This window comes from Molossus molossus, unplaced genomic scaffold (assembly GCF_014108415.1).
Source record: "Molossus molossus isolate mMolMol1 unplaced genomic scaffold, mMolMol1.p scaffold_m16_p_20, whole genome shotgun sequence".
Taxonomy (NCBI): Eukaryota; Metazoa; Chordata; class Mammalia; order Chiroptera; family Molossidae; genus Molossus; species Molossus molossus.
Window position 1 is genome coordinate 25,792,506 of NW_023425356.1, and position 16,522 is coordinate 25,809,027.

The 16,522-nt window shown below is 53.2% G+C and overlaps 1 protein-coding gene across 12 annotated transcripts in view; it reads right to left on the reverse strand.

Annotated features, from left to right (window-relative positions):
• The window catches only part of ARHGEF11 (Rho guanine nucleotide exchange factor 11), a 119,032-nt gene that overhangs the window by 5,076 nt on the left and 97,434 nt on the right, over positions 1-16,522 (reverse strand). For 3 of the 12 annotated variants that reach the window (XM_036272617.1, XM_036272615.1, XM_036272606.1), the window contains 19 exons: positions 15,686-15,709; positions 14,392-14,539; positions 14,015-14,114; positions 13,236-13,265; positions 10,920-10,940; positions 9,495-9,621; positions 6,987-7,166; positions 6,857-6,904; positions 6,453-6,640; positions 6,046-6,192; positions 5,693-5,772; positions 5,432-5,557; positions 4,761-4,878; positions 3,765-3,943; positions 3,124-3,199; positions 2,688-2,855; positions 1,779-1,869; positions 967-1,092; positions 434-552 (listed from right to left, as the gene is read on the reverse strand). In XM_036272617.1, coding sequence (XP_036128510.1) covers positions 434-552; positions 967-1,092; positions 1,779-1,869; positions 2,688-2,855; positions 3,124-3,199; positions 3,765-3,943; positions 4,761-4,878; positions 5,432-5,557; positions 5,693-5,772; positions 6,046-6,192; positions 6,453-6,640; positions 6,857-6,904; positions 6,987-7,166; positions 9,495-9,621; positions 10,920-10,940; positions 13,236-13,265; positions 14,015-14,114; positions 14,392-14,539; positions 15,686-15,709 — 2,096 coding nt within the window. The remainder of the gene's footprint in view (positions 1-433; positions 553-966; positions 1,093-1,778; positions 1,870-2,687; positions 2,856-3,123; positions 3,200-3,764; positions 3,944-4,760; positions 4,879-5,431; positions 5,558-5,692; positions 5,773-6,045; positions 6,193-6,452; positions 6,641-6,856; positions 6,905-6,986; positions 7,167-9,494; positions 9,622-10,919; positions 10,941-13,235; positions 13,266-14,014; positions 14,115-14,391; positions 14,540-15,685; positions 15,710-16,522) is intronic. The other 9 variants (XM_036272618.1, XM_036272614.1, XM_036272607.1 and 6 more) reach the window with 8 other exon arrangements.

The window sequence follows — 16,522 nt, forward strand, 5'->3', positions numbered from 1 at the left end:
ATGCAGAAGGAACAGAAAAGGGACACAGCCAGGCTGCCTACCCAGGAGATTTCTCTCTACACCCAAGACCCAAGCTACTTCACATGCCAATGATCAATAAGAATCATTTGGGGGCCAATTTTATTCCAGTAACTGTCTTAAGCCCCCTGAGCTCCCGCTCGCCCACCCTGGTGATTCCTGCCTGTATCTCATTCTCCATTAGCAACCCCTGATTGGAGGAAGCAGGGTCCAGGACTCCCAAATGTCCCTCTCTTCCTCTACTGCCACATACCTGTCACCCAGTGAGCCAGGGTCACAACTTCTGTTCAAGTGAGCGTCTGCACTAGCTTTTAAGTCTGTCTTCCTTTCTCTTCAAACTCTTTCTTCCTCCCTCACACCTCTGGCCCTGATGGATCCCTCCCATCACCCCCACCCCACCCGCCCACATTCCTACCTGTGCCTACAAACAATGGATGGGGTTGTCTCCCGCAGGGACCACTGGGGGACTCACCCCCAGGGAGCTCCCCTGGTTCTGGTTCGCTGGGGAACACTTCTGAGTCATCCAGTCCTACCCTGAGGGAAGATGAGAAGCAGAGATCAGCTGCTGGGAGTGCAGGCTCTGTGCCGCCGGGAGGTCTGAGCCGACATCCCACCCTGGCCTCCAAAGAGACTGGGCAGTGCAGGCGTAGGGCTCAAGAAGGAAGGTGTTCGGTTTCCGCACCTGCTGTCTAACCGGCAGCCTGGAGAGGGTGGGTGCTGGACAAGCGTCTCCTGGTCCCCAATTCTACCTCCCCACCCCACTTTAGGTGTAGTCTCCATTACAGCCACGTGGGGCTGTTGGGGCAGCAGACAGGGAGGGAACCCAGAGGTGTGGGAACGTCCCTCTATCTGGGCTGAGGCTGTCCATCCCCAGAGGCAAAGGTTTAGGAACAGCAGAAAACATGGGGTTTGGAGTGGGGAAGCAAGCGGGCCTAGAGGGCTAAGCACCTGCTGGACCTGGGGCTCTGGTGGGTTGACTCCTGGGGGCCTGTGGGAGGGGGATGGACAGGTGTCGGGGCAGTTCCTGGGTGCCTGGTGGCATTCTGCACGGCCTCTTCCAGGAGTTCCATCCACCTGCAGCTCGGCAGGAACAGAGGACTGGTGAGAGAACGAGCCAGGCACACAGCTTCCCCAACTGACCCACTGCCCAGAGCCTGGAAGCCTTTTTCCACACCTGCCCCAGGGACCCTCTGCCCAGCAGGTCCCCACCGCCCCTCCGGTCCTGGCCGGCTGCTCCTGTGCGGCTCGATTACTTGCAGCTACCAACGACTGAACACCAACCCTCTGTTACTCTGCTGAGCATTCTAGGTCTGTTCTTTCTCTCAACACCACACTTTAAGATGAAAACCCTGAAGCTGAGAAACTGCCTGTCTCCTTCTACTGTGCCAACTGGCTTCTGTCAGGGCACATGGGGTTCGTGAATGACTGGGGTGGGGATGAGGGTCTTGGAGGCAAACATCCAAGAATATGTGAGTTTAGAACACCTGGTGGGGAAAGGGAAGAGAACCTAAGCAGCAGGGGAGGGGCCGGCGAAGGAGAGAGAGATGGCTGGGACATGGCAGGACCCTCCCGTCACTGCTCACAGGGCAGGGGTGGTGCCCCTACAAGCTCTTCAGTCTGTCTTATCTCCAACCTCCCTGGCCAATGCCCTGTCCTCTGACTGCTCGGGGCCACCTGAGCCTCACTGTCCACGGTCCTCACACACCACCCTGGTTCCCTAGGGGACGGCAGTTCTGTGTGACCCCTGAACCAATTCTCACGTGTTCTTGTCTGATGACGTCAATGCCACCAGCTCATAGATCTGGGGTGGGCCCAACTCGGAGGTGCAGATGATGAAGAAGGCCCGTTTATCTGTGAAGAAATGAAGGCAGAAGGCACTGCACTGGGTGACAGGCCTGACTCGGCCTGGGCCAGGGCGACAGAGGCAGACCGAAGCCTGGACCCCCAGCATGCATGCAGAATGCAGCCTAAGCTAGGTCTGGGCCATCAGAACCACTTGGGAACTACTTACAAGGGACAGAGGCAACTCTGGAACCCCTAACAGCATCTTTGGCGGCTACCCATTACCCTCCTGCTTCCCTAACAGTGAAGGCTGATGCTGTGTGGGGTGCTTAAGGGTTCTAAAACTCTTCATACCCATCATCCCTTTGATCCCCTAAGAGGTGGGGTAGGTGCCCCCCCCCCCTCCCCCGTTATGGATGAGGAAAGCGAGCCCAGAGGATGTGGTTGCCAGCCTCTGGCTCCGGAGCCCTTTCCCAGGTACACTCCGCTGCGCACTGAGGCGTCTGTCCACTGGGCTCGGCCCTGCTGTGGCGCTTGTCCTCTGCCCGTCGCTCTTGCAGCAGGAAGGCTTGTCCTGCTCCTCGCTGCCCAGTCCTGTCCTTCCCAATCCTGCTTACACATCCTTAGCCTGTCCTGGGTGCTCACACCCCCTGGCTGCACTTGGTTGTTTATCTTCATCTTGGTCCCCATCCAACCCATCATCCCACCCCATCTTGGATCACATTCTCCTGCTTGAATGGGTCAAGACAGGAGGACTGGGACACAGGTGGACCTGTAACATCTGTAAGGCCACAGGCTGGCCCTGCTTCACCCAGTGCTCACGGGACATCAGTAACGGTGACCATGGCCCCAGGACCAGGCCAGCTGGGGCCGCTCCCTTCCGGTACCTGTGGCCACGGAGCGGATGAGAACGGCGTTGAGCTTGAGCACGGGGCTGAAGGTCTGCTTGCTGTCCGAGGAGCCCACAGCTGTCTTGCTGTGGCACTTGAGCAGCAGCTTTTCGTCTTGTTTTTGCAGCAGCACCAGCAGGTCCTCCAGCAGCAGCACGTGGAGATCTGGGGGTGTGGTGCTGGTGAGGCACCACCAGCTGCCCCTCCCCATCAACACGGGCACCAGAGGCTGGGACGCCTGGCCCCTTTTTTTGTGGCATCCCCACACTGTGCTTAAGGAGTCTGAGCGCTCATCCCCAGCTGTGTTTTCAGCTGCTTCCCGGCTCCCCTCCTGCACCTAGAGAGCACCAGGATCCAGGACTCATGCCCCAGGGAGGGAAGTGCTGGGGCAGCCCCCACACGTCTCCCCTGGCCCCCAGCCCCTGGCACATACCCAGGGTCTTATCCTTGCTGATCCTCCAGGTCAGGGGCCCCTCATGGATCATCTTTCTGGCTGTAAGATCCAGGCTCTGTTAAAGAGAAACCATTCATTTGTTCAATAAGTATTAGAAAACCTACTATGTGCCAGACACCATGCTAAGGAACTCGGGATCAGTGGTGACAAAAACAGTCCTTGTTCTTACCCTGTGAAGGGCACAGACAAGTAAAAAGGCCACTACAAAGTCATGTGCCCTGTGCCGCGCTGGGGGACATGCTGACCGCGCTGGCTTGGGTCTCTCATCCACCCCATGCCACACACCACCACCTTCCTAAATCTCCCTCTACTTTGCCTGCCCATCCTTCTTTATTCCCTCCCAAAGGACCTTCCCCTTTACCTCAAGCTTGAACTCCACTCCCTGCTCTTCCCAGCTGGGTCTCACACCGTCTTTACCAGTGGGGCTGCCTGCCCATGTCTGTCTAGGGATGGACTAAAGTGGTAACAGGCAGTGTGTGCAGTTAGGGCCCAACCACGCCAGCCCCAGACAGGCCTGCGTCTCCTGCCTCCCACTCTCCAGGCACTGGCCAGAGTCCCGCTGTTCGGGGTGCCCTAGAAGTATGTGTGGGGGCTGACCACGCCGCCCCTCTGCCTCCCACCTTGAATTCTGCCGCCAAGGGATTGCTGGCCCTCTCCAGGGAGGTGGTGTCCAGGCGTTTCTGGTAGCCCTCTAGACGGTGCCGGTTCTCGGTCTGCTTCACTGCTTCATTCACGTACTTGAGGATTTCCCGGCACTGGTCCCGGGCCCGGCAGAGCTTCTCGTGCTCTGAGGTGCCGCCTGCCAATCAGCACAGGAGGCATTAGGGGCTCTGCTGGGAAGTGCGCAGGGGTCCAGCGCCAGCCGGATGCTCACAGCCACGGTCACTGGCCCACCCTGGCCTAGTCTGAGGACCTCAGGGGAACGTTCCTTCACGGGGGCTGCCAGGGTTCTGGCCACTGCTTTTAAGACACTGTCAGCTCGTGGGAATTCCTGCCTAGACCACAGCCAGCTCTACCGACGTGGCGGCAGGAACAGAGACTGGGGGTGACTGTGCCTCCAGGAATACCTGTCAAATTAAGCCGAGGTTCATCACACTTGCATACCCTGACTCCAGTACCCCAAATCCGAGAGTGGTGAGAGATGCTCGGGATCCCAGGAACAGTGAACGACTGGGTTAGGCCCCCTTATTCAGCATAGTCCCTACTCCTTCAGTGACCACATCCGGTTGTCTTCTGTGCATCACAGAGGCATCCAGTGTGGGGCTGGGGACTAAAACCCAGCCATGGCCCCTGGCGTGGAACCATGATCATCGGAGGAGCCAAGGTGCCCTCCATGGGCCAACCTGTGTCCACTCAGACACTGTCCTCTGAGCTGCACAAAGACCCCACGCAGGCCAGGGCCAGCCCTCACCTCCTGTCACTGCTGTGCATCCTATTTCTCCCAAAGTCATTTACAATCACTATCTTCTTTGAGACTGACAGTAACAAGGCCAGGACAGAGGCCCTGAAGACCAGAGAGGTCAGTGATTTCTAAGGTCACAACGTAAGACAGTGCTAAGACGAGGGTGTGAAACGAGGGCTGCTGCCTCCCATACCAGCGCCTTGCCCAGCCTCACCCTCCGTGTACTTGATGATGCTCTCGAGCAGCAGCGGATACTTGGTCAGCCGCTGCATCTCGGAGATGATGAGGTCCCGCAGCTGCAGCCGCCGGCACTGAGGGTGGCTCTCGGCCTCCTAGACGGAAGGAAGCAGACAGAGGAAGATGTCAACCCAGTTAGGAGCTCATTTATGGGCTCAGGACCTGGGTGGGTGTGAAATGACAAATAGGTCCTAATTCCAGAGGGTAACTCGGAACAGCGATGACAGCTTCTTCCTTGAATATTTAGGGAAAGGTATGTGGGGGCAGGGAGACAAAAGGATATGGTCAAACAAGCCACCCAGAGCAGGTGTTATTTCCACTTTACAGATAGTCACCATGTGAGCCAGACCTAATGACTGCTTTTCCAGTATTCTTCTCAACAAACAGTAGTCTGTCTTGAGAATGGGTATGTGTCAGAGTTTATGGAGAGAGGGTGTGAGGGAGGATGCAGACAGGTGCAGGGAATTCGGATCATCCTCCCCAGTGGAGAGAAGGGGCTGGGGTGCTTGGAGCTGGGGCCGGGAGGGAAGTTAAGAGATCCTTGGTGAGTCTGGTTTACTGACCCTGCCCTGACTTCATTAAGATATGACTGACTTGGCTGACTTTTAGTGGCAAGCAGAGAAGGTGGAAGGCTGGCCAAGAACCCACCTGCATGAAGAGCTGGAATCGGCTCTCCTTCCGCTGCTTGGTCTTGATCAGCTCCAGGGCTATGGATTGGTACGAGCAAAACTGGGCGGCCACTTGCTGGAGTTCCTCTCGGGCGGGGCCATCAAACTGAGAGGCAGAATGGACATGGGGCCAGGCATCACTACATCCCTACCTGGAACTGGGCCCCCATCTCCTCCTGCGCCACATTCTCAGCCTTGGGTATTGACGCCCCTCCTCCAAGCAAGAAGTTTGTAGCTATACCCGAGCTAGCATGAGGTCACTGATTTCTTTGATGATGGGGCCCTCCTCCCGGAGCTTCTTCATGGCTTCACACCAGGAATCTGGAGCAAGGGGAGAAGAAACAGAAAGGCCTGGGTTGAGCTGCAGGGGATCTCTGACAGCAGTGTTGTGGGGAAGGTCTGGAAACCAGCACAGTTTGTGGGGGACTGGAATGCTGGCTTCGGGTGGTGGAAGCTCTCACCAAAGACAACTGGGTGAGGGTTACCTACACAGGGAGGACCCGGCAGGTGGGCGGAAGTGGAACAGAAGCCTGAAGGCTAGCCCGAAAGTGTGTGTGGGGGGGTGGGGTGGGCAGGGAGGTGACAGCTCCTCACTGTGGATCTCTATGAGTTCCGGCAGGTTGGGGAAGAGCCGGGCTAGCTCCTCCCGGGGCATCAAGTTCTCCTTCTTCATCCGCTGGTAGAAGATCAGGTCCAGGACTCGGAGTGTGCGTAAATGGGAAGCCTCTGTCACAAACAACTCTGAGCAGGGGTTATGAGAGAAGACAGAGAGAAAACATCAGCAAGTATCTACAGTCACTACCGTGACCCCTCGAACCACATTATTTTTTGGGGAAATTGAGTACTGTTTTCAAATCAGACATCAACTTTTCTCTCACTCAAGGGCCAGAACGGAGGTGTTCCATACAGGATCAACAAGGACCCGGTCCTGTCCCTGGGCCCCCGGTTACTCCTCCTTACCACCCTTTGCATCTTAGGTGCTCTGAGGAGCACGATCTCACCGTTGATCACCTCCTGCCGGTCTATCTCCCTCTGGCTTAGCCCGGCCACCACATCCTTGCCCACTGTATGCTGCCAGTTTTGAGTGTCTGGCTCAGGCTCCAGGTCAGACAGCTGGCCCAGATCATCTTCTAGGAGATGGGGGAGGAGGACATCTGTGCAGAACCCCAGGCTGGGGGACTCAATGCTCCTGGGAGAAAATGGGCAGCTTAGCTTTACTTGGAGGAAAAACTCACACTTGGGGTTTGTCCCCCCTTCCTGCCCAACCTGCTTGCCCTGTGCACACTGGAAGCAGCCGGCCGTGAAGAGGAGATGCACACTAAGCAGCCCCCTCGGGGTGAGGGGACAGGTGAACATGGCTGGAACTCAGGCACCAAAGAGACGTGCTGCTGCACCCATCACTCACCTGCGGCCCATCTTGGGGGTGAAGGGAGGGGTTGGGTTCTCAAGAGACCTGTGGAGAGAACGTCAGCTCTCAGAAACCCTCTGCCCTGCCCCTGCGGGATCAGTGGGCCAAGCCCCTGGTCCCTGCCCACCTGGTGGAGAGGCTGGAGGCAGATGAGGACGCTGACTGGTGGAGGCGAGCAGCCTCCGCAGCCGCATCCATGTCAACGTCGCTGCGAGAGCGGGGCACATTCTCCGTCTTCCGAGAGCGCTTCAGCTCTTCCCGGCCCTTCAGGCTCTCGGAGCGGCCCAAGCGAACCTCTGAGCGTGAGCTGGGGAGAGGGCAAGCGACCTCAGGATCGATGTCCTGGCCAGCTTCACCTGCTGCCCTATCTCAGGGAAGCCACCACGGTGCAGATTATCCACCCCACCCCACAAAAGGTACAAACAGCAAGATTCACCACAACACCAAAACTTCCTAGATGAAAGATGCTTCCCAATGATAAACGATTTCTGCTACTCTACAAAGTTCTGCCTCTCCTCCACCTGGGAAGGACAGAGCCTCTCATCTTGTTAATGACTGATCAGACAGGGATCCTCACAGGAACGTGAAATCTGGGGCTAACAGAATCAGACTTGCAGGTGTCCTAAGGCCAAAGAAAGCAGGCCTAGGGGTGCACTTACAGGCCTGCTTCCTGCCTTCCAGACGTGGCCACTGCGTGCCTCTGGGGCTGGACAAGACGCGGATGAGTGGGCGCTGCTCTTTCCGAGCTCTGCAGCACATCCCCCAAGACAGCTGGCATCTCCGAGCCCTTGCTGCCCAGGATGTCGCTCCCCCCTAACCCTGCTGGGCTGGTTCTTTGTCGACATTATTACTAATCTACATCCTGCCATGTGTCTAGGACCGCAGGGGCCTGCAGAGTCTGGAGAGCTCTTAAGAGCACAGCCAGTCGCCGCACATAAGGAGCCAAAAGGCTTGGTCTCCATTTGTCAAGTGTCCCCATACTGCCAGAGGACCTACACAGAGCCCCCGCCCTCGGCATCCTGAGGTTTTATCCACAAGGTTAGAAACCACGATGCCAGCTGATCCCCTACTGAAGTCACCCCCAAAATCTGTTAGAACAATTCCAGTCCAGCCTAACTCAAAACACTTCCACCAGTGGCCCAATGGGTCGCGTTAGCATGGCAGACCTCATCCCGAGCTAAGCTACTCCCTTCAAGTGCCCCTAAGTGAGCAGCAGTCCCAGCCAGGAGGGAGGCACTAACCCACCTCCGATGAAAATTCCTAGAGTACTGCCGTCTGGAATCGGGGACTTCTTATACCTTCTAAGTATCTATGAGAACCTCTGACCCACTGTGCTAATACTATTTCTTCTGAGGTTGCTGATGGGCTTAGTCACCGAATCCAAAGGCTTCTCTGAGAGCAAATTTAGGACCCTGGTGAATGTCTGAGGGCAAATATACCCAGCAACTAACTTCAAGAATACAAGTTTGCAAATGGCCTCAAATATTTTATCAAAATATCGATATATCTTGCTATTGTGTATTTGATCATCCATAAGACTATGCCTACCATTAAGCAATTACATAATTTGTATATTTACTCAGTAATATTAGAACTCAACCTCATCCCAGTACAAATCTAACTTTATCTCCCTTAAATCTTTGTTAATTCTCATCTGGCAAAATCATTGAACACGTGTTAAACTTTGCGGAAAGGAGTAACCGTGCACACAAGCGGGAATGTCTCCCATGTAGATTGTCATTAGGTATTTCAGAGGCACAAGGTTCGGCTCTGAAGGCTGCTACTTACTGGCTCCATGCCTGCCTTTATTCAGTCCAGCCCCATGGCTCAGACTTGAGTGCACACAGCATTATTTTTGTATACGTAAGACCACACTGCTATACCTCAAAGGTGACTTAAGAAATGTGCAAGGATATTTCCAACTACAGGCAAACTGCACGGAAGTGCTGGCTGTGGGTCTCAGACGTGCCTTGACTGTTGCCATGCTGCAGTCAGGAACAAGTCCAAGAGTGTGTTCAATACTAGAGAAGGCTCTGGTTAGAGCCTGGCCAGAGACTATGAGAGATGCCACAACTTTTTGTTCTTGAAAAGAGAAATTTGTTGTGAACTGATGACCTTTTTATCTCCTTGTGGATAAGGACATCTGATGCTCACGGTTCTATCATCTGCCTTTCAAGTTTCCAGCAGAACCTCACCTCCAGTTTTCTCCCTCATGGGCAAAGACCGTCTTTTGCCCGACTTCCTAATTTCCCAGGACTTCCCTTCTTCCCCCTCAGTTTCCTCTTGCCTTGTCGGTTAGGGTTTCCTGATTAGCTGCCTCATTATATAATCTAGCTCATTCTTGGGATGAAGGCGGCTGAGAAGTCAGGGGGTGAATCCAAAGGAAATTTAAAGGCGTAGTTCCTGAGCTGGAAGGTCGAGACCCTGCTCTCTCTTCTGCTGGCTTGAGTGCCAACACACACTATGTTTTCTTCTGAAGATACCAGGTGGGGGGCTGGGGAGGGAGGGAGAGCTCCACAGTGGGACTCTCATAGGCTAGTGGAGGGGCTAAAGTAGCTGGAATTCAACCCTAGCTCCAAAGCCTGCCCATGTGCCGTCCTTGGATAGCTGGCAAACCCCACCGAGCCACTGCTACCTGTCGCTCTCCAGCAGGTCCTCGGGAAAGCTTCCTGTTGAGAGGCGCTGCATCCCAGGTTCTGGGGCATCATACTGCTGGCTGTTCTCAAAGTGCAGGATGATGTTCCTCACATTGCCTGGTTTAACTAGAAGCAGAAAGACAATGGCGGACTCTGCTTTCTGCTCAAGGACGCTGTCTCAGGGCTCTAGCTCCCCTCTAACCCAGAAGACAGAGCAATGAGCAAGCATGGATGAGGGCGTGAGCAGCGTGGGGCTGAGAATCGGAGGCACAGTCTAGCCCTGGCTCTTCTATGACGCGGTGCGGCACGGGCAGGCCCTCTACCTTTCTGGGTCTGCTCTTTCTTATCTGCCAAAAGAGGGTTTAGAAGTACACACTCTACGAATGTTTCTTTTGACTCTCACATTCTTTATTACGATGATTCTTCTGCTTGAAAATTGTGACTAGGTTTTTTCCAAGAGCCACATGATTTCTGTTCTTCCTGGATTCTCCTTCCTGTTCTTTCTGCTCCTTGTGCCCCTACCCCTGGTCTCCATCATTAAAGATCAAACCCTTGATTACCAGTGATGGGGGTCTTAGGAGGAACAAAGAGGCAGACAGGGCACATGAGGAGTAAAGAGGCACGCATGACACCCTGCAGAGACCAGAGAAGCCGGCTCTGGCCCGGGGCAGTGGCTCTCATCTTCAAAATCAACCAGCTCAGCTCCAAGGTGAGTGATGTCAGAACAGGAGTTGGGCTAGAATGCTGCTCTGCCTGAGACCAACAGGAAGGATAAATGGAAGGCCAGGTAAATACCTCAGTGGGCTAGGCCCCGATCCTAAGCACAGTGACTACTGTACCCCGCCCACGCTTCAGATTCTGATATCTACATGTACAAATTTACATCTCCCTATCTATCAAAAATCCGGTTTCATAAGAAAATTTCCAAGCCAGAGGAAACAGATAGAAAATTTAGCTGGTCTCCTCAAAACTCACAACGTCATATCCTTTGGGCAGGTAGCTAGGGTAATACTTTCTGATAGGTGGCTGATAGGTGGCTGTGGGTGCGTGACAGGAGGAGGGATGTTGCCACCACTCCCATTTGGGAGCTTAGGGCCACATCTGCCTGTCCAGGCTGAATGTGCATTTGGGTCTTGAGGCAAGGGCGGAGCCAGGGTCAGCTGTGCAGCCGAAGCCCTGAGCTGCCCCAGCTGGGTGACGATGAGCCCGGGAAACCCTGTAACAGAATCACTGGGCTGAGTCCACTGTTCTCTCTTCCACGGGCCACTTGGAAAATGCCCTCTGTCCTTGGGATACAGTTATATCCCAGCTATGACAAGAACAGGTGGGGCCCTGAGATCTAGTATGACTGAAAAACCCAGAGTACAGGGGAAAAGCTGGTGGGAAGTAGCATATTTTTAAAAAGAGCAAAGTTTCACTAGTACCTTTTGTTCTTCCTCCATTATCTGGATGACAATAAATAAAAGTAAACTGTGTTACTAATAATCAGATACTTTCACTAATTAACAGGGGCAATCGTTGATGATCCTAAATGGCAGAAGTTGACACTGAGGCTTTCTAGCTGTGTGGGGGTGTGGTTGTTAGATATAAACGCAGATATGTCTAGGAACTGGAGAACACAAACCAAATCAGAAAATTATAATGGAAGGATGACTCAAAGAGACAGTGGATACCCAGCACCCTGACCCTGCCCTTAGGACCAGCAACTCCACCCTGGCTTTCCTGCCCCTCTCAGGCTGGCACAAAGTGAGCAGCTTGGCCACGGCTGCTCAGTCTCTGCACCCTGACGCCTGCCTCATGCCTTCCTTGGTCAGGGTAGGTGGGATAAAGTATGTTAAAAAGTAAAAGCCTGGGTTTCAAGGTCATGCTTTTATTTTTTTCTTTTGTTTTGTAATCACTTTTTCAATAATTATTTTCATTGTTTAAAACAGCATAATGAGTCTAGAAATTTAGTAATTTAAAAACTTGTCTAGCCCTGATCAGTTTGGCTCAGCGGTTAAAGTGTTGGCCTGTGGACCGATGAGTTGCGGGTTCGGTTCTGGTCAAGGGCACGTGCCTTGGTTGTGGTTCATCCCGGGCCCTGGTGGGGTTATGTGGGAGGTAACCAGTTGATGTGACTCCATCACATCGATGTTTCTCTCTGTCTCTCTCTCTCCCTCCCTCTCACTCTATCGGATAATAAGTAGAAAAATATCCTTGGGTGAGGAATAAAAAAAAAAATTTATAAAACAAAAAATGTGTAGATTATTTTATTTTATTTTTTATCCTCACCCGAGGACATTTTCCCATTTTTTGTTCAGATAGAATGGGAGGGAGAGAGAGGAAGACAGAGAGAGAGAGAAACATTGATGTGAAAGGGACACATCGAGTGGCTGCCACCCGCATGACCAACCAGGGCTGGGGACAAACTGCAACCGAGGTACATGCCCTTAGCGGGAACCGAACCCGGGTCTCCCTGGACTGCAGGTCGACGCTCTAACTGCTGAACCAAACTGGCCAGGGCCAAATCATTATTTTTAATTGCCACTTTTACATAAAATGAATTCTAGCAACAGAGTAACTCCTGATTGCATTCCACTGCTATCTTCCTCCACAGATTTACTGTAGAACCTAGAAATATAAATCCCTTAATTGTATGTATATGGACCTCACTGATGGAAAATAAACCTGTCCAATTCTAGGTTCTAAGCTTCTTATGCTGACATGTATTAGGTGTATATATTTTATTTATGTATATATATTTTAATACATAGTTCTAGAAGGTAGATGACAGGCACTCTCCATGTTAGAGCAGATATCAGGGTCGTTATATTTTAAATGTTGTAGCTATACAGTGTTGGTAAAGTCAAGAGCCAAAGAAATGGAGGCACCACGCTGAAGGGGTAAGCAAGTAGGTGATATAAATTAATGCCCCAAAGAAAAACTGCTCGAGACACATTATTTACTAAAAATACTCCCACATAACCTTCAAAAATGAGGATTTTTATTATTATTCCAATTGAAAATAAAAATCTGAGAAGCTTGCCCTGGCCAGCGTGGCTCAGTGGTGAGAGCGCTGGCCCTCTCACTGCAGGGTCGTGGGTCCAATCCTCTGCCCCGGTCGAGTCGCATGTAGAAGGCAACCAATTGGTGTGTCTCTCTCACACGGTGTTTCTCTGCCTCTCTCTCTCTCTCTCTCTCTCTCTCTCTCTCTCTCTCCCTCCCTCCCTCCCTCCTTCCTTTCCAAATCAATAGAAAAACTTGCTCTTCAAATCAATAGAAAAACTATCCTTGGGCGAGGATTAAAAAGAAAATAATAATTAATTAATTAAAAATCTGAGGAACTTGTACAGGATATGTCAATGTGTGAGGGCTTCCCTCATTTCTATAAAATCCTAGACATCCGGCACCTCGGCCATGCAGAGGTGGCAGAATGAGAGGGGAAGGCCTCGGCTGGGGCGATGTGGGAGGGCCTGGAAGTCTGCCTGAGAAAGGCCACGAAGGGCTCTGCCTGGGGAGGAGTGTGCTGGTCCCTCCCAACCTTGCCAGGCAGGCGAGGGTAGGAGCCCCCTGGGCAAAGTCTTGTGTCACAGAGCAGCTTTAGCAACGAGGAGCACGTAAGAGACAGGGAATGAGAAAGAGAGGGAGGAAAGAAGGCAGGAGGAGAGGGTGAAGAGGAAAGGGAAGAAGGAAAAATGGGTTTGGGAGATGGAAACTCAATGCTAATGCAAAGAAAAATCCAAAGAAAATGGTCCTTTTACCTTCCACAGGGGACAAGGGAATATGAAATGCTAAAAAACAAACAAAAACAAAAGTAAACCATGAAATGTCAAATTAAAATTAAAATTACATCAAGCTGGAAAATGAAAGCAGTGGCAAAACTCGGGTGGTCTAGGAGTCCCCTCCCGCTCCCCAGCAGCAACGTCCGAGAGGCGGCAGTCCCGCCCCAGGGCCCTCAGAGTCCAGGACTGGTCCCGGTGGTCCCGGGAAATGACTGCGAGGGCCAGCAGCAATCTCCAGACAAATGGCACAATGGGGAAGAGAGCAATGACAAATCAAGTGAGTTGAGTTACTGATGGCATTAGGGGACCCTCTGGGACCCAAACCTGCCATCTTTCCACCTAGTTCTGCTTAATAGTAACTCAAATCCCCATCAAGGGCCCATAACTGCTCCCAATACAGGCCCTCAGGAGTACAGACGACCCCACGGATGAAGGTGAAGGTGGCATTCGTGCCAACAGAGCGATATTGCCAGGGGGAAACAGTCCTCCGCAAGGCTGTTCAGTGGCTACAGCTGGTTTTGAGTTTGTAGACTAAGACCAAGGGACTGGCACGGCCTCCTTGGCTCCGATGCGGTCATCTGTCCCTCCAGGATCCCGCAGTGGCGCGGTCCCGTGAAAACACAGTGGCACCCAGAGGAAGTGCAATCTCGGAGTTTGGGCCTGCGGCTCCCTGAAACCCTGGAAGGCCTTCTACCATCATACCAGTCTGTGAAGGGGCTGAGGTCCCTACCCAAGGCTATTGCTCCCCAAATACTCACTACTCTGGGATGAGCTTTTGGGCTTCCCGATGTATTTGAGGATGGGGTTTCGCTTCTTGTCCTCCAAGGCATCCTTTTCTTTCTTGGCATTGCTGCTCTGCTAGGAAAAGAGACCTGGGGTTTGGAGAAGGTCCCAATACCCAGACTTGGCCACTACTCACTCCGCTGCTGCTCTGAACTAGTAAGTGGAAGGCAGGGTCACGCCTGCACCCTAACTAGGGTTGGAGGCAGGGTGCGAATTGGTCTGGTGAGGATTTCCACTGACTCCATGACCGCAGATGGTGGGACGAGCTAGATAACTCCAGAAGGGCTTTCCCTGCCAGCCTCAGTGCAGAGACCGTGTCAAGAAAAGATACTTTCTAGGGTAGCTTGGTTACCTTTTTGGTCTTTGGGAAGAAGGGGAGCCACTTGTCCTTGTCAGGAGCAGATGACGGGGCCTTTTCAGCCGTGCTGGAAGACCGAGCCTCTCGAAGCCGGATCCCGGCGTGGCTCATGTAGGTGTTGAGGGCGAAGTCCATGGGGGTGCTGGAAGACAGGAGTGGGGTGCTGTCTCAGAGCTCAGCCATGTCCCCACCGGCAGGGGGAGTGGCAGGAACACTGCTGCAGTCTCCGCACCACCATCCAGTAGGGCGGCAGAGGGCCGGTGTGGGCCGGGGCACTCAGAGGGAGGCCTGGAACACTCCCGCAGGGCAGCAGGCAGAAGCTGGCTAAAGCCTCGGCTGCCATGACTCCTGGGAGAAAGTGCTCTTTCCCTGAGCAGAATCCTCACGCGGGGACAGTGGTCAGTGGAAGGACATGTCAGCTTCCCAAAGTGGAAGCAAACCAGCCACAGGCAGGCCTGGAGGACTGGGTGAGGCCCGCAGTGAATATCCTCAGGCGTTTATGTGGGAGCGGAGTGGCGAAGAGAAGGAGAAATGCCAACTGCCTCTTCGAAGGCAGACTGCCTTCACCAGCCTCCCACCGCCAAGTACAAAGAGAAAAAGATGGAAGGAGCTGTCAAGTAGCTTTCAGCTGCCACAGACGAAACTGTCCAGAGCTCTGTGTTTAAAAATGGATTTGGCTCTCAATTTGGTAGACAAATCATCCACGTTGTGGACTCAGTGCAGCAAATGCTCCAGCCTTGGCTTTCCTCCCCTCTGAAACAGACTTCTAACCCTCTTCTCTCCTTATCAAGCGTGTGGGTGCTCAGGGAACGCACACTCATCTTCACACTGGCTGCTGAGAAACAGAGATCTCTGTTTACAGACTGCACGAACAATTCACAGTATGTACCAGGAGAGGAACATGCCGCATCCCAGCTCCCCTCTGGAGGTGCTGCTCACACAGGCTGTTCTATCACTGTCACTTCTTAGGAAGGTTAAGAGGAAAAGGTGGGGAGGGAGACCGAGGGCTAATTTGGGTGAAGAGGATGCAAGGTATGAGGACACTGGGAGCGAGGGCAGCTCGGTGTCTTCACTCTGAGGGGCCGATGCCCATTCCAGGCAGTAACCAGAACATCAAGGGCCTGGACCTCATGACCTGGCTGTGTGGTGGTGGCAGACCCCTGGAGGCTGACCATGGGAGATGGTGAGCCTGCAGTGCTGGGAACTCTCCTGTGACTGGCAGAGCCGGAAAAGCACAGCAGCTCAAGCCCACTCCTTCCCACCTCGAAACCACGCCAGACTCACTCACCTCCTGTCTTCCTCGTATTTGGACCTGGAACAAAAGAAAGAACAGATGACTCAGACTGCAAAGGCAGTGGTTCGGCTGCTGTGCAGGAAGGAGGTCAAGCTCTTTACAAAAGGGAGTATGGTGGGGAGGAGGAGAAGCGGGATAAAAGGTCAGACTAGACTCTGGGGCTCAGCTCTGGAGCCAGTGTGGGGCGCTCATTCTCTCAGGGACTCCATCTGCACCCAGTTACAATGATGATGTCCTTCCAGCTAAAAGGAGGGGAATCCAACCTCCTGCCTGGTATCTGTTTCAGCCTCTGAAGTTATTATGGAGGAAGAGGCGCCCTCCTTGAGTTCACCTAGAACTAAATGAGGGGCCGGGCTGACACAGAGGTCACAGGAAAGAAGGTGAGAGAGCAGCGATAACACCTTGAGACCTGATTCAAAGAAATCTATTTAAAAGAGGTGAATGAACAGCGAGTGAAACTTCCACTTGAATGGTAGCTATGGGCCTGGCACTATCCTAACCTACTGACAAGTGAATACATCTAACTTGAAACATGAGTGGGTATGCTACCTCCACGTAGAGACTGAAGCTCCCCTGCTTTAACTGGAAACCATCACACGTGGGGTACTTATGCTGTCAGTAGTAATCCCGAGTCGCTCCGTGGTGCTGACCTCAGAAGGGGCTGCCCGGCCTTCCTCCATCCCTGGCCTGGTTGTGTGATTACTGTCATCTGACTGTGAGGGGCACTAAGGCCCAGAAGGAGATCTGAGGGCTGTTTTCAGAGAATAAGCCCAGTCTCGTCTCAACTCCATCCAGCCAGACCCATCCAATACGAGCTCTACACGTGCAGCT